This window comes from Triturus cristatus, chromosome 1_1 (assembly GCF_964204655.1).
Source record: "Triturus cristatus chromosome 1_1, aTriCri1.1, whole genome shotgun sequence".
NCBI lineage: Eukaryota > Metazoa > Chordata > Amphibia > Caudata > Salamandridae > Triturus > Triturus cristatus.
The window spans coordinates 1,281,204,497-1,281,229,897 of NC_140579.1; the positions used below are offsets into that span (position 1 = coordinate 1,281,204,497).

At 46.1% G+C, this 25,401-nt stretch overlaps 1 protein-coding gene across 12 annotated transcripts in view; it reads right to left on the reverse strand.

Annotated features, from left to right (window-relative positions):
* The window catches only part of LOC146871964 (KAT8 regulatory NSL complex subunit 1-like), a 1,874,485-nt gene that overhangs the window by 1,079,839 nt on the left and 769,245 nt on the right, over positions 1 to 25,401 (reverse strand). For all 12 annotated transcript variants that reach the window (XM_085652540.1, XM_085652525.1, XM_085652531.1 and 9 more), the window contains exons 4-6: positions 21,193 to 21,312; positions 2,199 to 2,296; positions 1,093 to 1,288 (exon numbers count right to left, since the gene is read on the reverse strand). In XM_085652540.1, coding sequence (XP_085508666.1) covers positions 1,093 to 1,288; positions 2,199 to 2,296; positions 21,193 to 21,312 — 414 coding nt within the window. The remainder of the gene's footprint in view (positions 1 to 1,092; positions 1,289 to 2,198; positions 2,297 to 21,192; positions 21,313 to 25,401) is intronic.

A 25,401-nucleotide genomic window follows, 5' to 3' on the forward strand; every position in this document is an offset into this window, starting at 1 on the left:
CGGTGTGCTGTTGTTCCGGGACATCGACGCCTTCTTCAAAGAGGTCGTCGGGGATCGAAGTAGACGAGTGAGCCATTGTTCTCCTTGCTCGTCGGTCCCGGATTGTTTTCTTCGATCGGAAGGAGGCGCACGCTGGACAGTCCCTTGCCTCGTGTTCTGGGGAGAGGCAGAGGTTGCACACCTCATCGAGATCAGTGTGGGGAAACTTCGAACCACATCGAGGACACTTCTTAAATGGAGTCCTTTCCATCAGCCAGGACCGGAGCACAGGTAGGCCCGAAGGCCTTCGTTGACGACCGGAATCGAAGACTTAGATTGTTGAGAGTCGCGTCGAGTGTTGGAGAACGCGAATGAGACAATACCGTCGAAGGGGGGAGGATTGCGCGCCGAACAGGAAAACTGGAACGGTTCCAAACTGGAGCGCGAAGAACACATCAGAGTCCGATGGCGGAAAAAAACAATCTGAGGATGGACCCGCAGCCCATGCGCAATATGATCCAAAGGAGGGGTCACATACCTCGTGACTCCCAAAGACTTTCCAAGAGAAAAACAACTGCAACATCCGGGCCCAACACCAGATGGCGATCTATGCAGTGTGTAATCTGCAGCTCATATGCCTCGAACATAAAGGTACTACAATGAAGCATTTACTGGACCCACCCACTAGAGTGCAGAATAATGCACATGTAGATCATGTGAACCAAGAAAATTCAAAAAGCTGCAAAACTACTCCTACAGGTAAAAAAACATGTTACAACCTATGACATGCTGCCCATTATTCCATTCTTAGGGACAGCTCCCTATTGCCAACCATAAATATGCAAAGCAATTGGTGTGAGGTTATCTAAGTTTATTTTCTACTGAAGATAGTATTCATGATAATCATTGGTGTAGGCCAAGCATATGCAGTCATGTTCTATGGTTAACTACTTTCCTAGTTTGTTGGGGTCTGGAAAATCTAACAAATGCAGTGCTAAAACATTTTTAAAATGCTGAAATAAGCTTTCTAATAGATATGGAATTTGAAACTGATGTAAGCTTTCGATTACACTTGAAAGCTGAGTGCAAAGTACATCTTGAGAGAAAACTCACCTTTTTAGAGAGTGCTACGACAGTGCTTGGTCGCACTATTCGCCTTTTCTTGCAGCTGAGGACAGGCCGAGTACGTGCTGCCACACAACTGCCATCAGGAGGAGACTGGATTAGGCTTAACTGCTGTTTTTTCTGAGCAAACTCATCGGCTTCACAGCTGTCCCCTGCAGTCCTCGATGCTAGCCCAGATTGAAGACTACAAAGGAGCATGAAAATAAAAATTATTGCTGAGAATTTATTATTTTTGCTACAAATTCAGTCAGGTCTGAACATCTTCACTTCAAAACAGTGGTAGAAGTGGGTTATGTAAGGCAATCCAATATTTAGGGCCAGTTACTACAACCTATCTAGATGAACAATAAGTCCAGGTTTCTTTCACATGTGGGACTTCATAGTTCATATACATGGCAGAGCTTGAGCCAAAGTCCAGATTCCACAAGACTTCACCTGCTTCATGTAGAAAAGAGCAGGATATACACAATTACCTTGGTCACAATGCAAAAAAACAATTACCAAATATTGTTTTTCCATTATGCATGTTATAACTGCTCCTTTGCTACTAGAACATTAAATGAGGGGAATTACCACCTTACCTCATCTATACATGTTGAAATTGTGGTTCATGGGCCACCTCCCCAAATAAAAATGGCTTTTATTTTCTTTATAATGCTTTGAATATGGGAGTCCTTGGGTAAGAGAAGATTTTGACATGAAGGCAGTATAACATTTGATCTTTGTCTTATTGGGGTTGGTGATGTTTGGCAATTTGAAAAGACCCTTTCATTGAAAAGCATTTCACAACAGAAAAAGATGTGTACGGTGAATCTCTGCCCTCAAGGCTTTTGTCTTAACACAATTATAATTTGATAGTATACTATTCTTTGAGGATTGGATGTCAGTGGTAGATATATTTTGCAGACTTCTATCGATGTACAGGTAACGCCACAGCATGTATGTAACCTGTGGATAAAACGACGGCTTCGAACCAGTACTTGCTCCCCAAGTAATAACCCCATGCTTAACATGACAAGCAAGTGACCTCTCCTTGGAAGTGTGTTTCTTGCTTTTGAGTTTTAAACATTGCAAGCTCTTAGATCACAACTTACGCATTGATTACACCATTGACCGGTCTTGGTGCACTGCAGGGTTTGGAGGAGGCGGACTCTGATTTGGGAAAGGCAGCTAAACTGGAACTGGTAGCAACCTGCACAGAAAAAAACATTAACAAAAAGACAGCATTGTAAAGTGCTCCTGGCTTTATCATTCTTTCTAGAAAACAATAGAAGCAATAGTGTGTGCATGAGGGCTCAAGTATTCAAAGATGTCAGATATAATGAGCCATTAATTGAGGCATCAAGAAGTAGAGGCTCCTATCTCTGGAGATTAGTTTAAGACTCCACAAATTTGTTTGTGTTGGGAGACAGATGACTGCACTCAATACAGCCCTTTTCTGCTACTTTGGTTCCCCAATTTGAATACATTTTTTAGAATAACATTTCAGTAGACCATACTCAAAAAATATGAATGTATTTAGAATGCATGTTAATGAAAGAGCGCCAATTTTGGAAACCATTTTCGTAGTTGTCTCTTTGCTTCACACAAGCTACTTTTATTTTGAAATGACACCTATATTAGGTTGGTTAATGAATATAAAATGTTTTGATATGCTGAGCGGATATGAAATTTACATTCAAATTAACTAATTATGGTCTCTCAAACAAGCTAACAATAGAAATCCAAAGTTCTTTAGAAATATACTTTACATTTCAGAATAAGAAAACAGAATAAGCATATTGTAGCAATAGAACTTCAATGCCACAAATGTCCAAGATAATTTTCTTATTGCTTTAACTATTGGTGGAAAGCGCAATTTGTGACTCATTTTGCCACAAAGCACATCAAGTAATAAAAAGCAACAACCAAGTAATCTGTAAAATGCTTGCTAAGATACCCACTGTGCTTATCCAAGTTCAATGGCAATTGGCCTTTAATAATGTTTAGTAATTGTTCAAGGTTTATACCTAGTAAAGCTCATGGTATCACAGATTTATGCGACACCAGAGGCGCTGAATGTCTTCATACTGTTCCTTTAAATACCAATGCAAAATTATAAGTGCCCCTAGAAGTCACATGCAATTCTTTCACACGAACGAGGAAAAAATAACTTGCTTGAATTCCTGATTCTTCATAAAACCGAATAGCTCCGTAGAGGTGGGAGGCCTCAACATAATTTTAAAATACAGACGTTACTAAATTGAAAACAATTAAGAGCAGACAGTAACTGTTTTTGTAATCATAACTAGAAAAATCACTCAAAAATGAAAACTGCAACCAATGGGGGGGGAAAGGCTGGAGACAAACCAGACTAAAAGCTGGTCCTTGTCCTCTTAGGACTGGTCTTCTTCAATTATGAGCAGCATATTCTGTAGGACCGCTACTTTCTGGAGGCCAGACAATCTGTGGAGATCCCTATTCCATACTTGGTCCCGGTTCTAGCCTAGAAGTTTATGAATTTTGAGAGCAAAGGCATGACGAGGAACAAGGATTATAATAGAGTAGTTTTTCCACCATGAAATTCGTTTTTAAATTCATGAACATTTGGAGAGTAACAAGCTTACCCCCTCAATGAGGCTTAGGACAATAAACATAGAAACCTATGATAAAAGGCGGTGAAAGGGGCCTATCAATGCAATAGTGGTTTGCAAAGATATAAACTGATCTAGTAACTGCAAATGCCTGGAATCGGTATACTCGTTAAATCAAGCATCTGCTTCTCCCCTACTTGATCAAGTCTTGGACGAAACAACTATGGAGGTAGATTAAATCTTTTGGTAACATGCAATATTGGAGAAGACTTCTGCGTGGTTAGGCAGCTGTAGGTTCAGATGTGTGTACCGTAAGCATTCAGGTGGCCCATAGTAAGGTTGAGAAATTTGCAAGACATCCTGGGGCGAAGATATTGTCAGCATTGAAGCCTCCAGGGCAGACAGACTGACGAAAACCTAAATAGCAGCACTGGCAGAGCAAATCTGAAGGAATAAAACATTTTGTCTTCTACTCCATGAATGTGTTGACCATCCCTGGGACCAATAGAATTATTAAGAAACTTTCTTGAACAGTTTATAAAGAAAGCATTCATCTTGGATCGCAGCAGTGACTTCTCAGGTCTTGGTGTTTCAGGTTTTCGCCTGTGGCAGAAGATATAGGCCGGTCGTGACAAGAAAATTAACGAATAACCACTCCTAAAGCATCCACTTTATAGGCATCATGGAAGAGAACTCCCCAAAAAATTCTGACCGAATACCCAAAAAATGAATTACTGTTTCGCTTGAGCAGTCAAAATAAAGACATGACCAATCTTAGCAAAAAAGAAAAGCCTTGCATTTGGATAAGACATGCCATGGCATTTGAAAAAGGCTTAAGCAGATAATTCAACATAATTAATACAAGAGCTTTATTTTGGTTCTTTTCAATCCCTAATCTAACTTGTCTTGTGCAAACTGGTATCAGCAACTATGCATATTTTAGTTCTATTCCTTTAACAGTTTCAAAATTAAGGGAAAGGTGCGCTGAAGTACGAACGAAGAAGTTACATAACTTTGGCAATGCGCTTTCTAGTGGATACCCCAACGCAAGATTCCACACCTTTAGAATATCCCCAGATGCCACACTGGACTATCTGCATCTAATTCATTCCATCCCAGAAGAAACAAGAGCTGCATATAAGCACCACCCTTGAGTGTTGACATCAGTTTCTTTCTTGACTTTATCTGTGTCCTCTGACGTGGAGCCCAACATACAGTGGATACCAGTATGCAGATTCCTAGAGTGGGATTGTTTCAGATTGAAAAGGAGACTAGTTCACAGAATGGGGAGGCAGGAGGGCAGCAAAGATTCTCCAGTTAGAATATCCACCAGACAGAAGGCCAGTAACTTTCTTCTGATGAATATGGCTCTAAATTAAGATTACTCATATTCAAAATAGATACAAAAGCAGTTTCTTCTAAGGTGGCGAGTCTGTGAAATAGGTCAAATCAGAAAGCAGAACAGAACGAGTGAAATGCCCTTCAAGATGGACCAGGCCTTTGAGGGAGCAGTGCTTTGTGAACGTGTGCACCAATGCCCACGTCTTCCCGAAAGCAAAGCCTGATTAGAGGAGAGATGCTAATGTCCAGAAGTTCTGCATACCACATCCTCCTTGTCAAATTCACTAGGGAGACTAGGGCCTGGTTGTTCCTGTTCGTCTTCAAAACTTGGTGTGGGAGAGATAGCGGTGGAAGGGTGTACAGGAATCCCGTGCTTCACTCAATCCGGAATAAATCTCAGAGAGAGAGCCTTCTTGGAAATGCCAGCTCACAAAATTGTTCACATAGCACATTCTTTGTTGTGGCGAAAATAACTAAACAGTTTTCTTCCCATTGATGGAAGATATCCTGTGCCACCTTGGTGTGTAATGAATATGCTACTTACCAGTATGCATCTGTTCTTGGCATGTAGGGCTGCTGACATTCATATCTGTGCATAGATCGCCGCCTAGTGTTGGGTCCGGATGTTTGCACGTTGTTGTCCTGGAAGAGTCTTCGAAGTATCCTTGGATAGGTGACTCCTCCCCTGGACTACAGTGCGCATGGGCATCCTCTCCATCCTCAGATTGTTTTTCGCCATTGTGGCAGTGATGGAGTAGATACAGAAAGTGATGACCATGCTTGCAGTAATTCTGAGAGCTGCAGCTGCGACAGGCGCCGGGGAGGAGGGAGGGCGATATGAATGTCAGCAGCCCTACATGCCAAGAACAGATGCATACTGGTAAGTAGCATATTCAGTTCGAGGCATGTGGGCTGCTGAATTCATATCTGTGCATAGAATACATAGCAGTGCCCTCTATTAGCGGCGGCTACCCGTGCCAGCTGCAGCGGTCTGAAAAAGTGTCTTGAGAACAGCCTGTCCTACAGCTGCCTGCTGTTTTGACTGCACATCTACACAATAGTGTTTTGTAAATGTGTGTGTAGTGGACCATGTGGCTGCTCTGCATATATCATGCAGGGGAATATTTCCTAGGAAGGCCATGGAAGCCCCCAACTTACGTGTTGAGTGGGCTCGTGGTGGAATAGTTAATGTGCGTTTTGCCTTTTGATAACAGATTTGAATACACTTAACTATCCATCTGGCTATCCCTGCTTTGGAGATGGCGTTACCTTTGTGGTGTGGGGCAAAGGCAACGAACAGTTGTTTTGTCTTCCTGAATGGTTTAGTCCTGTCGATGTAGTACATGAGGGCCCTCCGTACATCTAGTGTATGTAGTGCCCTTTCTGCAACAGTTTGTGGGTTTTGGAAGAAAACGGGCAGTTCAATAGTCTGATTCATGTGGAACTGCGATATTACCTTGGGCATGAATTTGGGGTTGGTACGTAGTACGACCCTGTTGGCGTGAACCTGAATAAATGGCTCTTGAACGGTTAGTGCCTGGAGTTCACTAACTCTTCTTAGGGAAGTGATCGCTACTAGGAAGGCCACTTTCCAGGTAAGGAATTGAATCTCGCAGGAGTGTAGAGGTTCAAAGGGTGGACCCATCAGGCGTGTGAGGACCAAGTTGAGGTTCCACATTGGAGCCGGTGGGTGACTAGGTGGAATGACTCGTTTGAGCCCTTCCAAGAATGCTTTGATGGCAGGCACTCTGAATAGAGAGAGGTGCTGCCTGGTTTGCAGATAGGCTGATATTGCGGTCAAATGGACACGTATAGAGGTGTACGCCAGATTGCATCGGTATAGGTGTAAGAGGTAACAGATGATGTTGTGGATGGATGCGTCCAGCGGGTTGATGTCATTATTACCGCAATAAATGACGAACCTTTTCCATTTGGCTGCATAGCAAGCCCTGGTAGTGGGTCTCCTGGCCTCCTTGATGATGTCCATACAGTCAGGTGGCAGGTTGAGATAGCCAAACTCTAGGACTTCAGGAGCCAGATCGCCAGGTTCAGCTGTTGCGGATCTGGGTGCTGAACCTCTCCATGGTTCTGCGTCAAATGCGCGGGTTTGATCCGCAGCCTTTGATGCGGCACCACGGAAAGTTCGAGGAAGGTGGTGTACCACGGCTGGCGTGCCCACGTGGGAGCAACTAGGACGAGTGTCAGGGAGTGTTGTCGTAGTTTGCGAGCCACCAGCGGTATCAGCGGCGCTGGGGGAAAAGCGTACGCAAATCTGCCGGACCAGTTCATCCATATCGCATTGCCCTGCGACTGCGGATGTGGGAATCTGGCGGCGAAGCTTTGGCATTTTGCGTTTTCGCTTGTCGCGAATAGGTCTATCTCTGGATGACCCCACTGCTGGAAGTACGGTTGGAGTACTGATGGGTGTAACTCCCACTCGTGCATCTGGTGGCTGTGTCTGCTGAGCAGATCCGCCATCTGGTTGTCCTTGCCAGGGAGGTGTTCCGCCATGAGGAACATGTTCCTCTGAATGGCCCACTTCCACATGCTCTGAGCCAGATGAGACAACTGTGGAGAGTGTGTTCCTCCCTGCTTCTGTATGTAGTACATGGCAGTCATGTTGTCCGTCCGGATCAACACGACTTTGTTGCACAGATGTACTTTGAATGCCTTCATGGCCAGGAAGATTGCCATCAGTTCCAGAAGGTTGATGTGCATCTTCTTCTGTTGTGGTGTCCATAGTCCCTGTACTGTGTAGTGGAGTACATGAGCTCCCCATCCCTGGAGAGACGCGTCCGCTGTCAGTACTATTTGCGGAACAGGCTCTTGGAACGGTCGGCCCTTGCAAAGGTTTTGTGGATTCCACCAATGCAGAGAGTTGTATGCCCGACCGCTCACCAACACTAGGTCTTTCAACTGTCCTTGAGCCTGATTCCACTGACGTGCTAGGCACTCCTGAAGTGGGCGCATATGTAACCTCGCGTGCGGGACTATGAAGATGCAGGAGGCCATCATGCCTATCAACTGCATAAACACTCGCGCTGGAAGCGAGTGATTGGGTTTGAACTTGGAGATCAGCAGTTGTATGCTGTTGATCCTCACTAAATTTGGCTGAGCTGTGGCCGCCAGAGTGTCTATAGTCGCACCTAGGTACTGTTGTACGTGTGCGGGCTGGAGATGGGACTTTGGGTAATTTAGTGAGAATCCCAGACTGTGAAGAAGGTGAATGGTGCAGGACATGTGGCTTGCACATTGCTGGGCTGACGTCGCTTGAACGAGCCAGTCGTCTAGGTAGGGGTAGACGTGTATATGCTGCCTCCGTAAATGTGCTGCCACCGTAGCTAGGCACTTCGTGAAAACCCTGGGCGCTGTTGTCACGCCGAAGGGAAGGACTTTGAACTGATAGTGCTGCCCCTGAACAGTGAACCTGAGGTATTTTTTGTGTGAGGGGTGGATGGGTATGTGAAAGTACGCATCCTTGAGGTCCAGTGAGGCTAGGAAGTCTCCCTGCTTGAGAAGCGGAAGGACTTGCTGTAGGGTGAGCATGTGAAAGTGCTCTGAAAGAATGTACTGGTTCAGGGGTCTCAGGTCTAATATAGGCCTGAGCGACCCGTCCTTCTTTGGAATTAAAAAGTAGAGGGAGTAAACCCCCGTACCCTGCTCGTGGATGGGGACGACCTCTATAGCGCCTTTTAGAAGCATACTTTGCACCTCTCGCTGTAAGAGCGTTAAGTGCTCTGAGGACATAGGACGGTTTCTTGGTGGTATTGTGGGTGGAGTGGAGGTTAACTCCAGACAGTAACCGTATTTTACAATATCTTTGACCCACCTGTCCGTGGTGATGGAGTTCCACGTGGACAGGAACCTTTGTAGTCTTCCCCCGACAGGTGTTATGTGGTCGGGAGGAAGGGAGAGGGCGTCACTGCTTGTTCTTGGGGGAGGACCTGGTGTTGCCGTAGCCACGTCCTCTGCCCTTTGTACTGGAGCCACGATATCCACCTCGGGTGTTTTTATCGTAGGTGGTCTGTGTATTGCCTTTGTTATACGTTTGTTGTGACCCCTGTCCTCTACCTGCCCCCTTGTTTCCGGGGCGACGAAAGGAGCCGCTCCGAAAGGACTGAGTTTGGAGGGCACCCATGGACTTTGCAGTGTCCGTGTCCTTTTTTATCTTTTCGAGGGTGGTGTCAACCTCTGGGCCGAATAAATAGTCGGGGTTGACGGGCTGGTTCAGTATGTTGTTTTGTACCTCAGGCTTGAATCCTGAGATTCGTAGCCAGGCATGTCGTCGCAGCATGACGCTTGTGTTTATGGCCCTGGCAGCCGTGTCTGCAGCATCTAGTGCACATTTGATGGAAGCATTTGTGAGTAGCTGTCCCTCTCTGATAAGAATTTCTGCACCTTCTTTGAACTGGTCAGGGAGATGTTGGAGTAGTTGCTCCAATGTGTCATAGTGCGCTCTATCGTAGCGGGCGAGGAGCGCTTGAGTGTTGGCTATGCGCCATATGTTGGCAGCCTGGGCGGCAACTCGCTTGCCGGAGGTCTCTAGCACCTTGGACTCTTTGTCCGGGGGAGGAGCGTCACCTGTCGTTTGCGAGTGTGCCCTCTTGCGAGCATTCGCTACGACGATGGAGTCGAGTGGTAATTGTCCTTTGATGTAAGTAGGATCCCCAGGTGCTGATCTGTATTTTTTATCAATCCTGGGGTTTATCACTCGTGCCCTGGTGGGTTCCTTGAAAATGTCCTTAGCTGGTTTGAGGACCCCCTTCAGCATTGGCAGAGTTTTTACATGTCTTTCTGAGGATGCAAAAATGTCCATTAGAAAGTCATCCTCGATGGTATCTGAGTGAAGCTGTACCCCATGGTTATTTGCAGCACGTTCGATAAGAGCGTTGAACGCCGCAGTATCCTCCGTGGGAGATGTTTTTGCCCCATAGAGTTGTGGGTCCTGTGTATCGAGAGGTGCACTGGGGTCTGCAGGGTCGCCCCAAGTTTGATCAGGGTCCTGCTGGTCATCAGGGTCTGTGTCTACATGGTAGGGTGCTTGGTCATCCATGTAGTCCTCCAATGCATCCGTGTCGGAGCGTGTGGGGGAGAACCGGTGTGGATCCTGGTAGGAGGAACGGAACGGTTCATAAAGGAGAGGTTCTGATTCCACAGGCAGCTTCCTTTTTAGTGGGATCCTGAAAGGGTCTAATGGCGGTTCCGAAGTTATTCTTCGGTCGTGGAGAATCATCCTGCCAGTGTCGGCGTCGATGACACGTGACGGAGACGTCTCGTCCGGTGGAACCGGAGTCTGGGTAACCCGTGTCCTGAGTTGGAACATCTTCGGGATTGTTGACGGAGGCAAGCCGAAGGTAATGTTGGCTGGCCCCGTAGAGGTTGCTGGAGCTCCGATCGGGCCGGAACCCGACGGGTCTTTGAGGGCCGCCGTGGTTTTGTTGCTTTGCGTCGCAGCAGGCCGCACTTGGGGCGTCTTTGAGGCTTTGGCACCGGGCAGGTTCGTAGAGCCGGGCGTGGATTTTTTCGGTGCCGGCGGGTCCTCGAGTCGAGGTGTGGAGATCACCGTCGACGTCCTCGATACGTGAGGCATCGGCGTCGTCGAGGGAGCGACGCGAGGCGAAGCAGGCGGTATTGCCCTCGGTGTCGTTGGCGTCGGTAGCCGAGTAGGTTTCTCGGTGCCGATGGCCTTTTTCCGTTTGTCGACTCCGATGTCGCCCGATTCCAGTTCGGCACCGAAGTCCCTCTTGGTGCGGTCGGTGCCGACGCGTTGCGCTGGCGTCGAAGGCGTGGAAGGCCTCGATCCGACCAGCGCCACTTTCAGTTTCGGTTTCGTATGAACCGGAGCAGCTTTCGGTTTCGGTTTTGTGGTAGGGAAACCAGCTGGCTTATGCAGCAATGGCTGCCGCTGAACGTCCGAGGCCGGGCCCGAGGGCGGGGCCGAAGAACTACGGGATGGGTCTCGGGTAAGGCCCGAAGGCGATCCCTCGACCGGAGCCAAAGGCTGTGGCGCTGGTGTTTCTTCGGTTTGAACAGGTAGGCCTTTTGTTCATCATTGGAGCTACTCTCTTCGGCCCCTAAGGCCTCCTCGTCGTCTCCTACCTCGGTGTCGTCTTCACCTCTGTGGAAGAGTGACTCGTCGCCCTCGTCCGATCCGGGGTCGTGTTCGGAAACGGGACTGGAGGGTATGACTTCTAATTCTTCGACGTCGGCCTCGTCGAAGATGTCTGTTGGGGCCGGTGCCGCGTGCCGCGCCTCGAGTCTCGCCGCTCTTCGGTTCCTTAGAGTCTTCTTGGAACGGAACCGGGCACAGGCCATGCATGTCGATTCGTCGTGGTCCGGCGAAAGGCATTTGTTGCACACCGGATGGACGTCGATGTGTGGGTACTTCGCATTGCATACCGGACACCTTTTGAATGGCGTCCTGGATTCCATCGTCGAAGTAGTCGATGGACAGGTAAATGCGAAAGAAGTCTGTGCTGAAAGTTAGTAAACTAACAAAATGCTATCGAAACCCGATCGATAAACAGTACCGACGCGAACTAAAGGCCTTTTGGCCTCGACCAAATATTTTCCTAACTTGAGCTAAGATAGCACATCCGAACCCAATGGCGGAAAAAAACAATCTGAGGATGGAGAGGATGCCCATGCGCACTGTAGTCCAGGGGAGGAGTCACCTATCCAAGGATACTTCGAAGACTCTTCCAGGACAACAACGTGCAAACATCCGGACCCAACACTAGGCGGCGATCTATGCACAGATATGAATTCAGCAGCCCACATGCCTCGAACGGTATAGTTTGCCTGTCGGTGTAGTTTTGCAGCTTGAAGACTTTCTGGATTCACTATGCTGTGCATTATTCCGCCATCTAGTGGTTGGGTACGGAATTGTCTTTTTTCATGGCCCAGGTGGGTGTCGACATACCACCATTTGGTGTCCTTCGTGACGTCGACGCACTTCCTCCGGAAGCTCCCACCTTTGGTCGACATCTTCGGCATGGATGTAGAATTCCTATAGCCCAACACCCAGGACATATTGTTTGGGGTCAAGGGCAAAAAGTTTATACTTTTATTTTTGTCCTTGGCACAAGTAGGCCCAACCCCCCTGCAGCACAAACCCTTTGGCTGCCAGTTTGCAGTACCACATTATGGATCTGATTAGGGCACTGTCTGCATATATGTGTCCATATGTTAATGTTGTTCCAACTTGTATTTATGGTTCATTAATTAAAAGCCTTTATTATTAGGGTGAGTGCTCTATGTAGATGTTGTAAGCTCTGACTGCACTACCGACAGTGGTTTCATAATAAAAATGTGTACACACGTTTTCAAGGTTTAGCAATATGAGGCTATGTATAATGCTCCCAGAATGCTCTGTGATTTGATGCAAATATTTGCAGAAGCTTGAAAGCAAAATTGATTCTTTGCTTTCAAAATAAAATGTTGATAAAAAAATGAAAGCAGGAAAAAAAACATTTAGCCAAACTACTATAAAATTTCAGATACCATTTCTTTGCAGCATCATTTAGTAACGTGTTGATGCATGCTCGTATTTCCCAAAAATATTAATAATGGAAAATCAGTGTAATCAGTTTCAATAAGAGTATGGGAAAAACAATTAACTAGCCTTGGCAAAGCCAGTAGGACTGAAATTGGTAGTCAGCTGTTTAGTTTTGTCAATACGGGACTAGTTTTGGCATGGTTTTTGTAAAACCTTATTGGTGTGGGAGCTGCCGGACCCTCACCATTATGACAAACCTTGGCAAAAGCAAAAATTGATTTTGGTTTCAAAAAGCACACACTGCCACAGTAGTTACTGGCCCTGAACACAACTACTTTGTGTGCTGATATGCTCCTTGTGAAACAGCAGAATGCCACCACTCACAGTGAAGGGGAGAGAGAGACAGAGAGAGAAAGACAGAGAGAAAGACAGAGAGAAAACCGAGAGAGCCAGAGAGAGCCAGAGAGAGCCAGAGAGAGAGAATTTTAATAAACGAAAAAGGATATGGTCCACGCCAGACCAAATTGGGGCCCAATTATTGAAGAAAGTCTCAAAAGTGCACCCATGATCTATGTCCTTGCATCAAGTGCAGGTATACAGCTTTCATGAATTCCCAAGAATTTACAAAAGTAGGACAAGAAATAGTACTCCTAGAAAATTTGTGAACTTCATTTTAGCATGAGCAAATATGCATGTGTAGATTATCCCATGCGAAAATCTGAGTGTTTGCAAGTTCACTTTCCCTCCCACCACTTTTTTCCCAACTCTGGAAGAAGGTTTACGTCTGCCATTGTCAGGAGTAAATTTCCAAAATTTCTCAGTACGGGAAAAGATTAGAGAAGAGTTGTTGAAAACCCTTAAAACATGCAAGTTAGTAGTTTTGCATAGACTCAAAAGGGCATTCTAACCCTGGAACTATTGCTTACCACTACCTTTAGCCCCAGTATGTAGATCTGTGGAAACGTGGCAACGTAGGTATTCAAACACTACTATGGTATGAGCCCTGGCATAATCAGAGAGGCTATATCAGAGCTCTTGTATAATAAGAGTGCTGCCATACTTTGTTGCCGCAATACATGGCACCAAAGGGACAAGTGGATTTTTTGTACAGGACAAGTAGATTTATGAAGCAACCTGCCCCATGGACAAGTAGAGACACCCCTGTTTGGATTTTTTTTTCTTGTCTTGTGTTACTCTCTCTTCTTTTAACTCTTAAAGTCTTATTCCTGTTTTAATCCTCTTACTCCGGTCTCATCTTTCTGGTGGAGGACGGTGTGATCGCTAGTGATTCCAGAAAGTCTTCAAGCTGCAAACCTACACCGACAGTTAAGAAACTATACGTTTTGCAGCATGAATCTTTCTGGATTCGCTATGCTGTGCATAGACTTTGTAGTGGTTTGTCGTTATTGTGGTGGTTGGGTGGAAGATGAGCTCTGTTTACTGAATATGTGTTGTAAGACCTTCTGTCCCACTTGTGCTTCCTTGTTCATCTGAATATCTACACAGTAGTGCTTAGTGAACGTGTGCACTGAAGACCATGTTGAGGCTTGGCAGATGTCTCGGATAGGTGTGTTTGATAGAAACGCAATTGTTGCTCCTTTCTTCCTTGTTGAGTGAGCATGAGCTGCTCCTTGTAACAGTTGGCCTGCTTGCGGCAGAGTTGTATGGTTTGTGAAATCCACCGTGCAATGGTATTTTTGGTAACTGGCTGTCCCAAAAAACTGCTGGCAAAGGATACAAAGAACTGCTTTGTCTTTCTGCACTCCTTTATCCTCTCTATATAGTGCATTACCGCCCTTCTGGCATCCAGTGTGTGTAGCGCCCTTTCTGTACTTGTGGTTGGTGTTTGGAAAAAACTTGGTGTTTGAATCATCTGATTGATGTGGAACCGTGACACCACTTTTGCCATGAAATGTGGGTCTGTTCTCATTACAATCCTATCATTGTGTATTTGTATGTAGGGCTCTTTAAGTGTTAGCGCTTGCAATTCACTCACTCTTCGTAGCGATGTGATAGCTACTAAGAAGGCTGTTTTTAGCGTGAGAATGTGCAGTGTAGCTTTGTGAATAGGCTCAAATGGTGCTTTCATCAATTGAGTTAGCACTACTTTGAGGTTCAATGCTGGTGCTAGCCTTCTGTTTGGAGGTGCGATTCTCTTTGCCCCTTCCAGAAATCTTTTTACTACTTGGGAGGTGAAGAAACTCTTTCCTGTTTCTCCTCTTGCGTAAGACACAATCTCCGCTAAGTGCACCCTTAGGGATGTGTAGCTTAGTTTATTTTGTAGTAGATGCGTTAAGTATTTTAATACAGGTGATTCCTTTGTAATCTTCCGTTGTAGTTTCTCTCTAATGCACCATTCGGAGAATCTCTTCCACTTTGCTACGTAGCACTTTCTTGTGGTAGGTCTCCTTGCATCCCTGAGCACCGCCATTGTGCTTGCTGGTAGTTTGAGGTGTGCAAATTCTAGGTCTTCAGGAGCCATGCTGCTAAGAGGCTCTCTGGCTCTGGGTGTAGCACCCTTCCGTCCTGCATTGTTAACAGGTCACTTCTCTTTGGGAATCTGTGTGCTGGTTCTTGCGCCATTTCTATTTGTGAGAACCAGAACAGTCTGGCCCACTGAGGTGCTATTAGTATTAGCATCATGTTGCTGATCCTGCATTTGTTGAGTACCCTGTGCATCAGTGGCATTGGGGGAAAAGCGGAAGCAAATATCTTTGACCAACTTATCCATAGCGCGTTCCCTTGGGACTGATGGCCTGGCTGTCTGGATGCCTAGTGTTGGCATTTTGCATTTAGGTGTGTTGCAAATAGGTCTGTTTGTGGTGTACCCCATTTCCGGAATAGCTTCTCTATTTTCTGTTGGTTGAGCTCCCATTCGTGGGATGCAGATGTCTGCCTGCTGAGTGTCTGCTTCCACATTTTCCTTCCCTGGAAGATGTATTGCTAGTAGGTCTATTCTTAGTGGAATGGCCCATCTCCATATTTCCTGTTCTAGCCCTGATAGTGCCACTGATTGCGTTCCTCCTTGTTTGTTGATGTGGAACATGGTGGGTGTGTTGTCTGTTTGGATCAACACCCTGTTTCCGTAAAGCTCCTTCTGAAAGGCTTTTAAGGCTAGAAACACTGTTTTTAGCTCTAGGTAGTTGATGTGTTTGACCGCATCCTGCTGCAACCATAATACCCTCAAATTGAGCCTGTTCATGTGTGCGCCCCACCCCACTTGGGAGGGATCTGTCGTGATGGTCACTGTTGGAGTTGGCTGTGTGAATGGTTTCCCCTGTGATATGTTTTCCTTGTTCCACTAAGCCATTTCCTGATGCACTGCATGTGTGACAACCACTAGATCTTCCCAACTTCCGGTTGCCTGTGACCATTGCTGCTGTATCCATTCTTGGAATGGTCTCATGTGGAGGCGAATATTTGGGACCAGGTGTATGCATGATGCCATCATTCCCATTAGTTTGCTCACTGTCCGAGCGTGCCCCTTGTGGTAAGGACGTGTCTCCTTCAGTATTGCCAAAGTTCTCTTTGTGCTGGGGAACACTTTGCCCTGTATGGTGTTGATCTCTGCCCCTAAGAATATCTTCACCTGTTCCGGTTCTATTGAAGACTTTCCCCAATGGATTGAGAACCCCAGTCGGATTAGTGTTTGTATGACCTGCTGGATGTGTTGTTCGCATTGTCTGTAAGAGCTTGCTTTTACAAGCCAGTCGTTGAGGTAGGGGTATACGTGTATCCCTTGCCTCCTTAGGTGTGCTGAAACCGCTGCTAGGCATTTTGTAAACACCCTTGGTGCGGATTTGAGTCCGAATGCTAGTACTGTGAACTGATAGTGAGTTTGGTTGATAACCAACCTTAGTAGGCGTTTGTTTTTCTTGTTGATGAGGATGTGTACGTACGCGTCTTAAGTCTATAGTAGCCATGTAATCCCCCTCTTGTATCTGGGGTATTACTTCTGACAGAGATGTCATTTTGTATCTTTGTGTCCTTATGAACTTGTTTAAGAACCTTAGATCTAGAATAGGTCTTAGCGTATCGTCCACTTTTGGTATGAGGAAGTATGTGGAGTAAACCCCTTGTTTCCCTCTTTGTACGGAACTATCTCTTGCCTCCTTGCTGAGCAGTTCCTGTGCTTCTAGTAGCAAGAGCAACAGTTCCTTTGCTGAGTGCACCTTGTTGTTCGGTCTCTTGTTTGGAGGTTGTTTTTCTAGCTCTATACAGTAGCCGTATTGTATGATGGTTAGTATCATTTGTCCGTTCGAGGAACTGTGTTTTGTAAAATCAGGTTTTGGTTTTGTCTTATGTTTGGATGCCCCCCTAGAGGTGTTGTTAGGGTGGGCGTTTGCCTTCCGGTGAAGTCACTTGGATGTGGGTTGTTGCCCTCCTCTACATTTCTGTCCTTGTCAGTTTGAGCATCCTTGAAAGGACTGGCCTCGTGGCTGGTACTGCCAGTTCTGCTGCTGCTGACCCTGGCCGTTTCCTTGATAACCTTGTTGGAAGGTTTGGTGCGATGTACTAGGTAGGTTGCCTCCCCTACCATTTGGCCTTCTTGAGGGTGTACCCCTTCTCATTCCTCTGAACTGCAGTGCTCCCATGGCCCTTGCTGTCTCGTCCTTTTTCAGCTGAGTTAACTTGTCAACTTGCATTCCAAAAAGTTGCTCTCCGTTGAAGGGTGTGTTTAGGATGTTGTTCTGTACCTCAGGTTTGAAGACTGAAATCCTAAGCCATGCGTGCCTTCTCTCCGTCACCCCAATCATCTGCCTGCTGGACATCTCCGCAGCATCCAAGGCAGACTTCAAACATGTGTAAGCCATGTTTTTTCCTTCCTCTACCAGGTGGGCTACCCTTTGCTGGTACTGTTGTGGTAGATGCTTCAGGAGTTGCATACCTTCCTCCCAGTGCTGGTATGCGTGCCTGTTGATTAGGGCGTTTGAGTTGGTGATGCGCCATTGAATTGCCGCACTCTGTTCTACTTTCCTCTCCATGAGGTTCATCCTTCTACTCTCCTTGTCTGGAGGTGGTACGGCATTTGTGGGTACATTGGCCCTTTTCCTAGCCGTTGCTGTTATTATTGAATCAGCTGGCACTGATCCCTGAATGTACGCGGGTCCTTTGAGGAGTGCTAGTACTTATTTTCTGTCCTCAGGGTCACTGTTTTACATACAGCTGCCTCCTTGAAGGCCTCCCTGACCTGGTCCAGCATACTGGGGAGAATGGGCAGGAACTGACTCCTTGTTTGTTGAGGTAACAGTTTCCAGGAGAAAACACGCCTTGGGCTTCTACTCCTCCAATTTCACTCCATAGGTCTCTGCAGCCTTTTTAACCACCATATTATAGACCCCTATATCGTCTGGCGGTGAACGCCTCGAAGGGTATGTGTCTACTTCTTCCGGTAATTCGGCGTCGAGGTCATGCCACTCCAAGTCTTGCGCCTTCAAGGACGTAGAGTCCTGATAGGTTTGCTGATCCTCCTCGCCTTCGCCCTCGAAGTAATACAGGGCCTCTTCCTCCTGTTCCCCGACCGGTTCAGGCATTTTCGGCAGCTCAGGGTCCTCGTCGCCCCTTTTGACCTCGGCGGGATGGTATACTGGCTCATCTTTTCGTCAAAGTCCTGTTTTCGTTGCAGGATGCTAGTCATTTCGGCCTCGAGCCTTCTTTTCATCCTTTCCATCTTGGCAGCTTGTTCGGCGTCGAGAGCTGGAGCACTTCGCTTCGAGGTGGAAGTCGTTGTTGACCCTTCTTTTCTTGGCGTCGAGGTGACGTTTGAGGGTAACCTTCGACGATCTTGATTTCTAGTGGGTTTTCGCCGTCTGGGAGTCCTTTTCGAAGGATCTGCTGGGCTGCTTGTCTTTGGGTGCTGTTGCTTTCACCGAGTATTTCGCCGGCAATGCTCCCTTCGAGAACTTTGCTTTACTCTTATGAGTGTCGGTCGATAGTCTGGGGGTCACCGACTCTTACCTCCTTCGATGTTTTCTTTTGGACTTCGACGACTGTGCAGTTCTCCGGTCCTTCGGCGAGGTTGTCCTCCTCTCCATTGGAGAGGCCCAAGTCTCGGAGCGATGAAGGTGGCCCCTGCGTGATGGAGGTGGCCCCTGCCCGGTGTAGTTCGCCCTTCTCTGCCTCTCTTACTCTGAGGGTCTTGGGTGTGAATACCGAGCACGCGTTGCAGTCCTCGCTCTTGTGGTCGAGTGGCAGGCAGAGGTTGCAGACTGGATGCTGGTCCTTCTGGGCATATTTGTGGTGGCAATTGTCGCAAAACTTGAAAGATGTTTTGTCCATACCCGCGCTCTGGGAGCCCCCTGTGTGCGCATTGTCCGTTGAACATCGAGATCTCGTGTGAAATCCTTCTCCTTCGTCATCCTCATTACCTGACCTGTAGTCGGGTGTATTGAAAAACTAACTTCGTCGATTTCTGCTATTTTTCAATGATTCTCTCCCCAAATTTCTGGAACTCTTCGGTAACAATCCAGACCCAACAGCGGAAAAAAGAATATGAAGATGGCGACTAAAGGTTGGAGCTTCCGGAGGAAGCACGTCGATGTCACGAAGGACACCTAATGGTGGTATGTCGACGCCCACCTGGGCCACGGGGGGAAAAAAACAAAAAACTATTCCAGGCCCAACCACTAGATGGCGGAATAATGCACAGCATAGTGAATCCAGAAAGATTCACGCTGCAAAACTACCATTTGTGATCTACAAGGTGCTACCAACTGGGTTATTCTGCCATTAAGTTCAAAGATTCGGTCAAGAGAGTCATGACAACAGAAATGCAGTGTTACTCCAACCAGCTCATGATGTGAAGCTCCTTCTGGCACAGGGAGCTCGGGACCCCAGCCCACCCTGTGTGTTGCAATTCCACACTATATCGGTGGTGTTCATGAGAACCTGAACCAGCCTCCCCTTGGACAGTAAGAAGGCCTTTAGTGCCAGGCATATGACACAGCTCCAACAGGATGATGTGGAGACAGGTTTCCACCAGAGATCAGAGTCCTCTAATCTCTAACTCTCCCAGATGAACTCTGCAACCCAATAGCAACTTACTGTCACTGTAGCAAGATGGGTCAGCAGTCTGTCCAACCGTGGTCGAGAAGCAACCACTGCAAGTCATTTGCAGTCTCCTCAAGCACACAGGTTCCCTAGGTGCAGAACCTACTGAGACTTCAGATACCACTGCAGAGCTAGCATGTGCCACCTGGTGTGGTCCACTTGCAGTGTCAGAATTGACAAATCGCTGTACGCATGATCTGAAGCCATTTTGTTTGTGGCAGCCATTTTAGTTAGCCATGTGCTCCAAAGGGAGCACGTACAACTGACAATGTTCCTGGCCAACATTGAACCATAGGTAACACCTATTGGAATGCAGGGCAGGAAAGTGATAATAGGTGTCCAGCAGATTCAGTGCTACAATCGAGTCTTCTGGATCTAGTGCAGAAAAAACATGGGCCAATGTGAGCATTCGGAATTTGTTCTGTTAGGAAGAAAGTGTGAGAGCAAAGATCTAAAATAGGACGAAGGCCGCTGTCTAGTTGCTGGAGTATTGGAGGGTAGCCTGTAGGCAAAAGGCATTGTCTAGTCCAAGTCAGAAGGAAGACAGGCTGGGATTGTAGAAGGTGAACTTGTGCACAGCTCTGTATAAGCTCAGGCAGGATTCAGTTCGGAGTCTTATAGGACTATTGGCTTGATGCCCTCTTGCAGCGTTGGGGTCCAGCAGAAACCGGGGTGAATCGTGGCACCGGACATATTATCAACCCCAGAGTCAGAGCTGGACACCCAGCATGTTTTAAAGGCATAGCTGATGTGGATTCTGGGCCTGCCAGCAGTAATCTGGCTGGGAGCCTACACAGATCCATGGGGCACGAACGTGTAAAGCATGACACTTCAAGTTGCTGCAGAAGCACAGACTAGCCCATAAATCAGGGGTCATCTGAACAAGATGCATAATCTGTTCCTCGACAGGGGACCGGGGAAAAAGACCATGGGGGAGCTTGACATCCAGGCAAGTCCTGAGGAGGAGAGTGGCGAGCCTCGGAAGAGGCCTGCTTATGGTTTATGTGTTTTTTCTTAATTTTGAACTTAACCGAAGACTTGAAGTGTAGCCCCGAGAATGTGTGAATCCTCTGCTTTGAGCAGGAGCGACCTTTTCATGATTTCCACTGACACCTAGCTTTGTAGTCCAGGATCACCTTCGGATTCATCGGGAGCACTCCAGCATGACTTGTAGTTGTGGCCTGACCCTCAACAAAGGTAGAAATCCGTCACACTCCTCCGTTTGTGAGAAATAAATCCAGATCTGCGTCGGAAGATACAGGAAAAATGTAACTGACCACAGCGCTTAGAGTTGTTTTTGTGTGGCTTTGTCATCATTTCCGGGGCTGGGAAGCGGCAGTTAAGAAAACTTTTGTTGGCAGAGAAACTCTTCGCTCTTTTTCTGTGACTCTCCACTATTTCTAACTTATTAACTGAGTTACACGATATTATACTCGCTGCACTCCAAAGGAGAGGCTCCCTGGAACAAAAGAAAGAAAGTCCTACCACCACCGCTATAAAATCAAACCCAACCAATGTAGGTTGTTGTTACTCCAAGTGCCACATAATGCTAGGTGGACATGATCCAATCTCCCCTTACCTTCAACACGCTGTTTACATTATTCCCTCTATCCCTTCTAAACTTACCAGTCTGTCTGCACCAACAGGCAATGTCGGAGCGCTCCCAACTTTAGCCTCTGCTCCAAGGAGGTATCTCCGATCTGCTAACGTATCCTGCGGAGGTGCCTCTCCAAGAACAATCAAGCCCTAAACAAAGTGAGAGAGGAGAGGCATAACTACTTCTAGAACAATTTAAGGCCTTAAAAGCGTAATGGTCCATTCCGTAGAACCGTCTCAATTTTATTTTGCTCAGCCCCTTCATAGGGGAGTGCATAAATTACATTTAATCCCACTCAATGATAAGCACTGTTTACCACTTGCACAGATTACTACGTTTTACTTCAGTTCACATGTTTTTAAAGTTCTTTTGTATCTGTTGGTTTTGCACGAGGATCTTTCATATCTTGGTTTGTGACTTAATGGTTCAAGACCGTATACAGAGACTTTTTCCTCCACACTGCATTGTCCCATCAAAACTAGTTTAGCAGCTGGACCCATATACTACAGAGGGAAAAAAATGAATAGAAGAATTACTATATGCAAGTACCTTCTTGTTTTCTGCTTAATCCACTGCCAGACTTAGAAATGTTTGGAAATTGGTCATGAGTCAGCGCACAAATTAAGAAAAATATTTACAAACGACAGCCTAAAAAACTAAATATGAGATGTCCCACACACCCAGAGTCGACATTCTTCTAGAGTGCTACTGAAAATACATGTACTCTGAGTAAATGAAATGGACTCTGCATCAATGCTACTTGCCATACAGCCAATGTAAACTACTGTCTGACCAAGCCCTCTAGTGAATTCTAAACTCACAGGAGAACGTGGCCTTTGATCGCATGGACAGAATATTATTCAGAAGAAACAGAAATTGCTCCGACTTACCAGATCTGCCTGGATATTGAACAACTGACAAAAGGAGTACTTCCAATAAAACTCCAAATCTAAATAGGTCTCCCAAGTAGATCTTAAAAAAGCCCACTACAAACGTGTGGAACCTGGGTGCAGAGTAAACAGAAGAAAAACAGTAAAGGTGACTAAACCGAGAAAAAACTAACAGAAGCACTCCTTGTCCTAAAAGAATATGTGCTATTGGCTACTGTAGAAGAAGTCTTCGTAAGGGTGAATCCAAGCACCTTCAAAGCAGTGAAGGCTAGTGTTAAGATTCTACTTATTCAGAATGTATCCAAGCTGAATGCGTGCATTAATAACCAAATAATATTGATAGTGACAAGTTGGATTGTCTATCGAACTTGACTGCAAATATCACTTCTGCCTAATCAGGGATCAAACTTTTCAAATTCTGCATAATTCGGTGCAGCAACTAAGAGGATGTGGCTCTGCCAAATACTGGAAAGTTTGACGTGCCCATAATATGTTCTGTCCGTCTGGGCTCCTTGCACCTACCCCAAAAACGCGAGCTGATCTGTATGAAGCTTTTCAAAGGATCACCACATGGAGTGCTGTTATTTAGACTCCAATTATAACTTTTTCTTTCACTCAATCTACATTTGAAAGCACCATGCTAATGTTATTGTAAGAGCACAAAAGAAAAACCTAAATCGGTTCAATGATCTCTAACGAAGAAAAACATCAGTACTTCTTAAATTAAGATAATTTCATTGATCACGGAGGATACCAGACAGCATAGACACTTCATGAATTGGAAAGTTTGAGCCTAGAGTAACTGGCAGCCCAGCCAGAGAAATGTATATCTGGGCACCACTGCTAACAGACTTTGCTCATCAAGGCAAGATTACGTTTATTTGTTTCAATATCACTTCAACTGTCACATGCAAGACAACCAACATCCATTAGAACATTGCAGATGCATCCAACACAACACAGTTAAGCCACGGAGGTGGGCATCTATATGCTCACAATAGCACTGCCTGCAAGACATATCAAAAACCTCCGTACAACAATATAAATGAAGACCCAACTCTGAGCCTAAACCCAACACAGGCTGAATATGAAATGAACAGGCTACAAAAGCATCAAACAGCACCACCATTTAATACTTTCATTAAATACACATTTTACAAGCAAATGAGTACCTTTAGCAACTGCAGAAATATGGAAGCAGTTTCGTACAACCCTCCACTGTCACCCATCAAAAACACAGAAAATAACTACATATAGACATCACACTTAAACACAAAATCGAATCGGAAACTATAATGCAATCAAAATGTATGGAAAGTCATACCCAGGAATAATGCAAGACCTTGCGATGCCATACTAATCGCAGATTGTAAATCACACAAATGCTTAACAATAACAAAAGAAAGCAATAAAATACTCTTGGACAACAGATATGCAAAGGGTAAAGACCTGCCTCCTGAGGGTAGGCTGTCCAAATACAGATGTGGGAGAGTACAACCCCACTGGGAAATCAGACAGTCTGTTGGGGCAACTATCTGGTAGAAGTGGAAGACGTGGCTTTTGGCTAAGCAGAGTTTGACAATGTTGCTAATCTTTGATGTATTGAAGGAGTAGGAAGGATCGGTACTTGCAGAGCTTAAGGTACTGAAATAAATAAAGTGAAGTGGTAGATCAAGAGGTTTGAGGCCGACTTCCGATAGAGGTGAGAAAGAAGTCATTAAAGCATTACATCATAGCTGTAAATGTTAGTAATGTGGAAGGTTCCTTCCCAGGTGATAGTGCGGTTTACAAATCTGCATGACCTAAGATAACATGGCTTGTCCATACATTTTGGACCCTCAGGGAAGAGGTGGACATGATTGGAAGCAGATCACTTAACACTACTGTAAAAGCCACCACAAATATATAGGTGCCACACTCACTACTGGGGATCATCGTAGGCTGTGCACTTTTGTGGGTGCATGTGTGTTGTGTTCTCACCAGATGTACTGCCATTCTCCTTCCCCCCCCCCCCCCACTGGCAAACCATGCCAATTACCTGTTAACTGGGACAACCAGAAGCCTCTGAACTACCTCTCAATGGCATACATACAGGAATGAATTAGGGCACAATGTTGTTAATTTCTTGCACAACTGCATCCACTCCTGGCATAATCATGGACTTAGCGTAACAGTGCGATTCATCTTGACATTTTGGGCCTCGGTACAGACATGGGACACCACTGGCATCCATTTGTCACATCCTTAATCTAACTGTGGCAACCCAACTTACTCAGAGTATCGTTGGCATTACAGTAGCAATCCCCGGTGTTTGTGCAGCCTTCCCCAACATGTTATGGCAGCACATGGACATGTGAGGTAGAATCTATCCATGTGACTTAATTTAAACAAGCTGTTTGAGGACCCCCTTCAACTTTTTTTTTTTTTTATTGAAAATCGGTTATTTCGACCCCCCCAAATAATCTTGTTTGACAGAAGATTTCAGAAACGGATATGATGTTTGGAGATTATATTATTTCACACCCAAAATATATTTCATACATATTTTCTGAAAAAAGAATGTGGAGTCTGGAAAACACTGCAGATATTTCCAAAGCTCCAGGTAACACCTACTTCAATGGCAATTATTTCACTTCTCACATGGATACAATTCACACAAAGCTTTTAGCACAGAAATGTAATGTAAATGTAAATGTAAAAAGGATTTGTAGAGCGCTGCGTTCACCGGACGGTTTCTTGGCGCTGATCACTAACCCAAGAGGAGGCAGAGAGGGGAGAAAGAGGAACTTTAAGTATAGACACCGCGGAAAAGGTGAGTTTTTAGGAGAGACCTAAAGTGAGGGTAGGAAGAGGAGAGTCTGAGGTCCAAAGGTAGAGAGTTCCAGAGTGAGGGGGCCAGAAAGGAGAATCTAAGGCCTCCGTGCTTTTTACGCCTGAACCTAGGTGTCTGGAGGAGGGCGTGACAGGAGGAACGGAGGTGTCTGGGGGGGGCGTACGGATGGAGAAGAGAGGAGATGAAAGAGAGGCCGATGCCGGCCAGGGATTTATGGGTTAGGCAGCCAAGTTTGAACTTGCAGCGTTCCGACACAGGAAGCCAATGAAGGGCTTTGAGGAGGGGACGGACGTGGTGATGTTTTGGCTGACGGTAGATTAGACGGGCGGCCTGATTCTGGATTAACTGAAGTCTCTTTATTTGGTATTGCGGAATGCCTGCGTATAGGGCGTTGGCGTAGTCAATCCGGGAGATGACTAGCGCCAACAACGCCAGGGTGAGAGCTTCAGTGGTCAGGAAGTGAGCTATTTTTTGGATTTTTCTGAGCTGGTGGAAGCAGGAGGAAACTGTGGCGC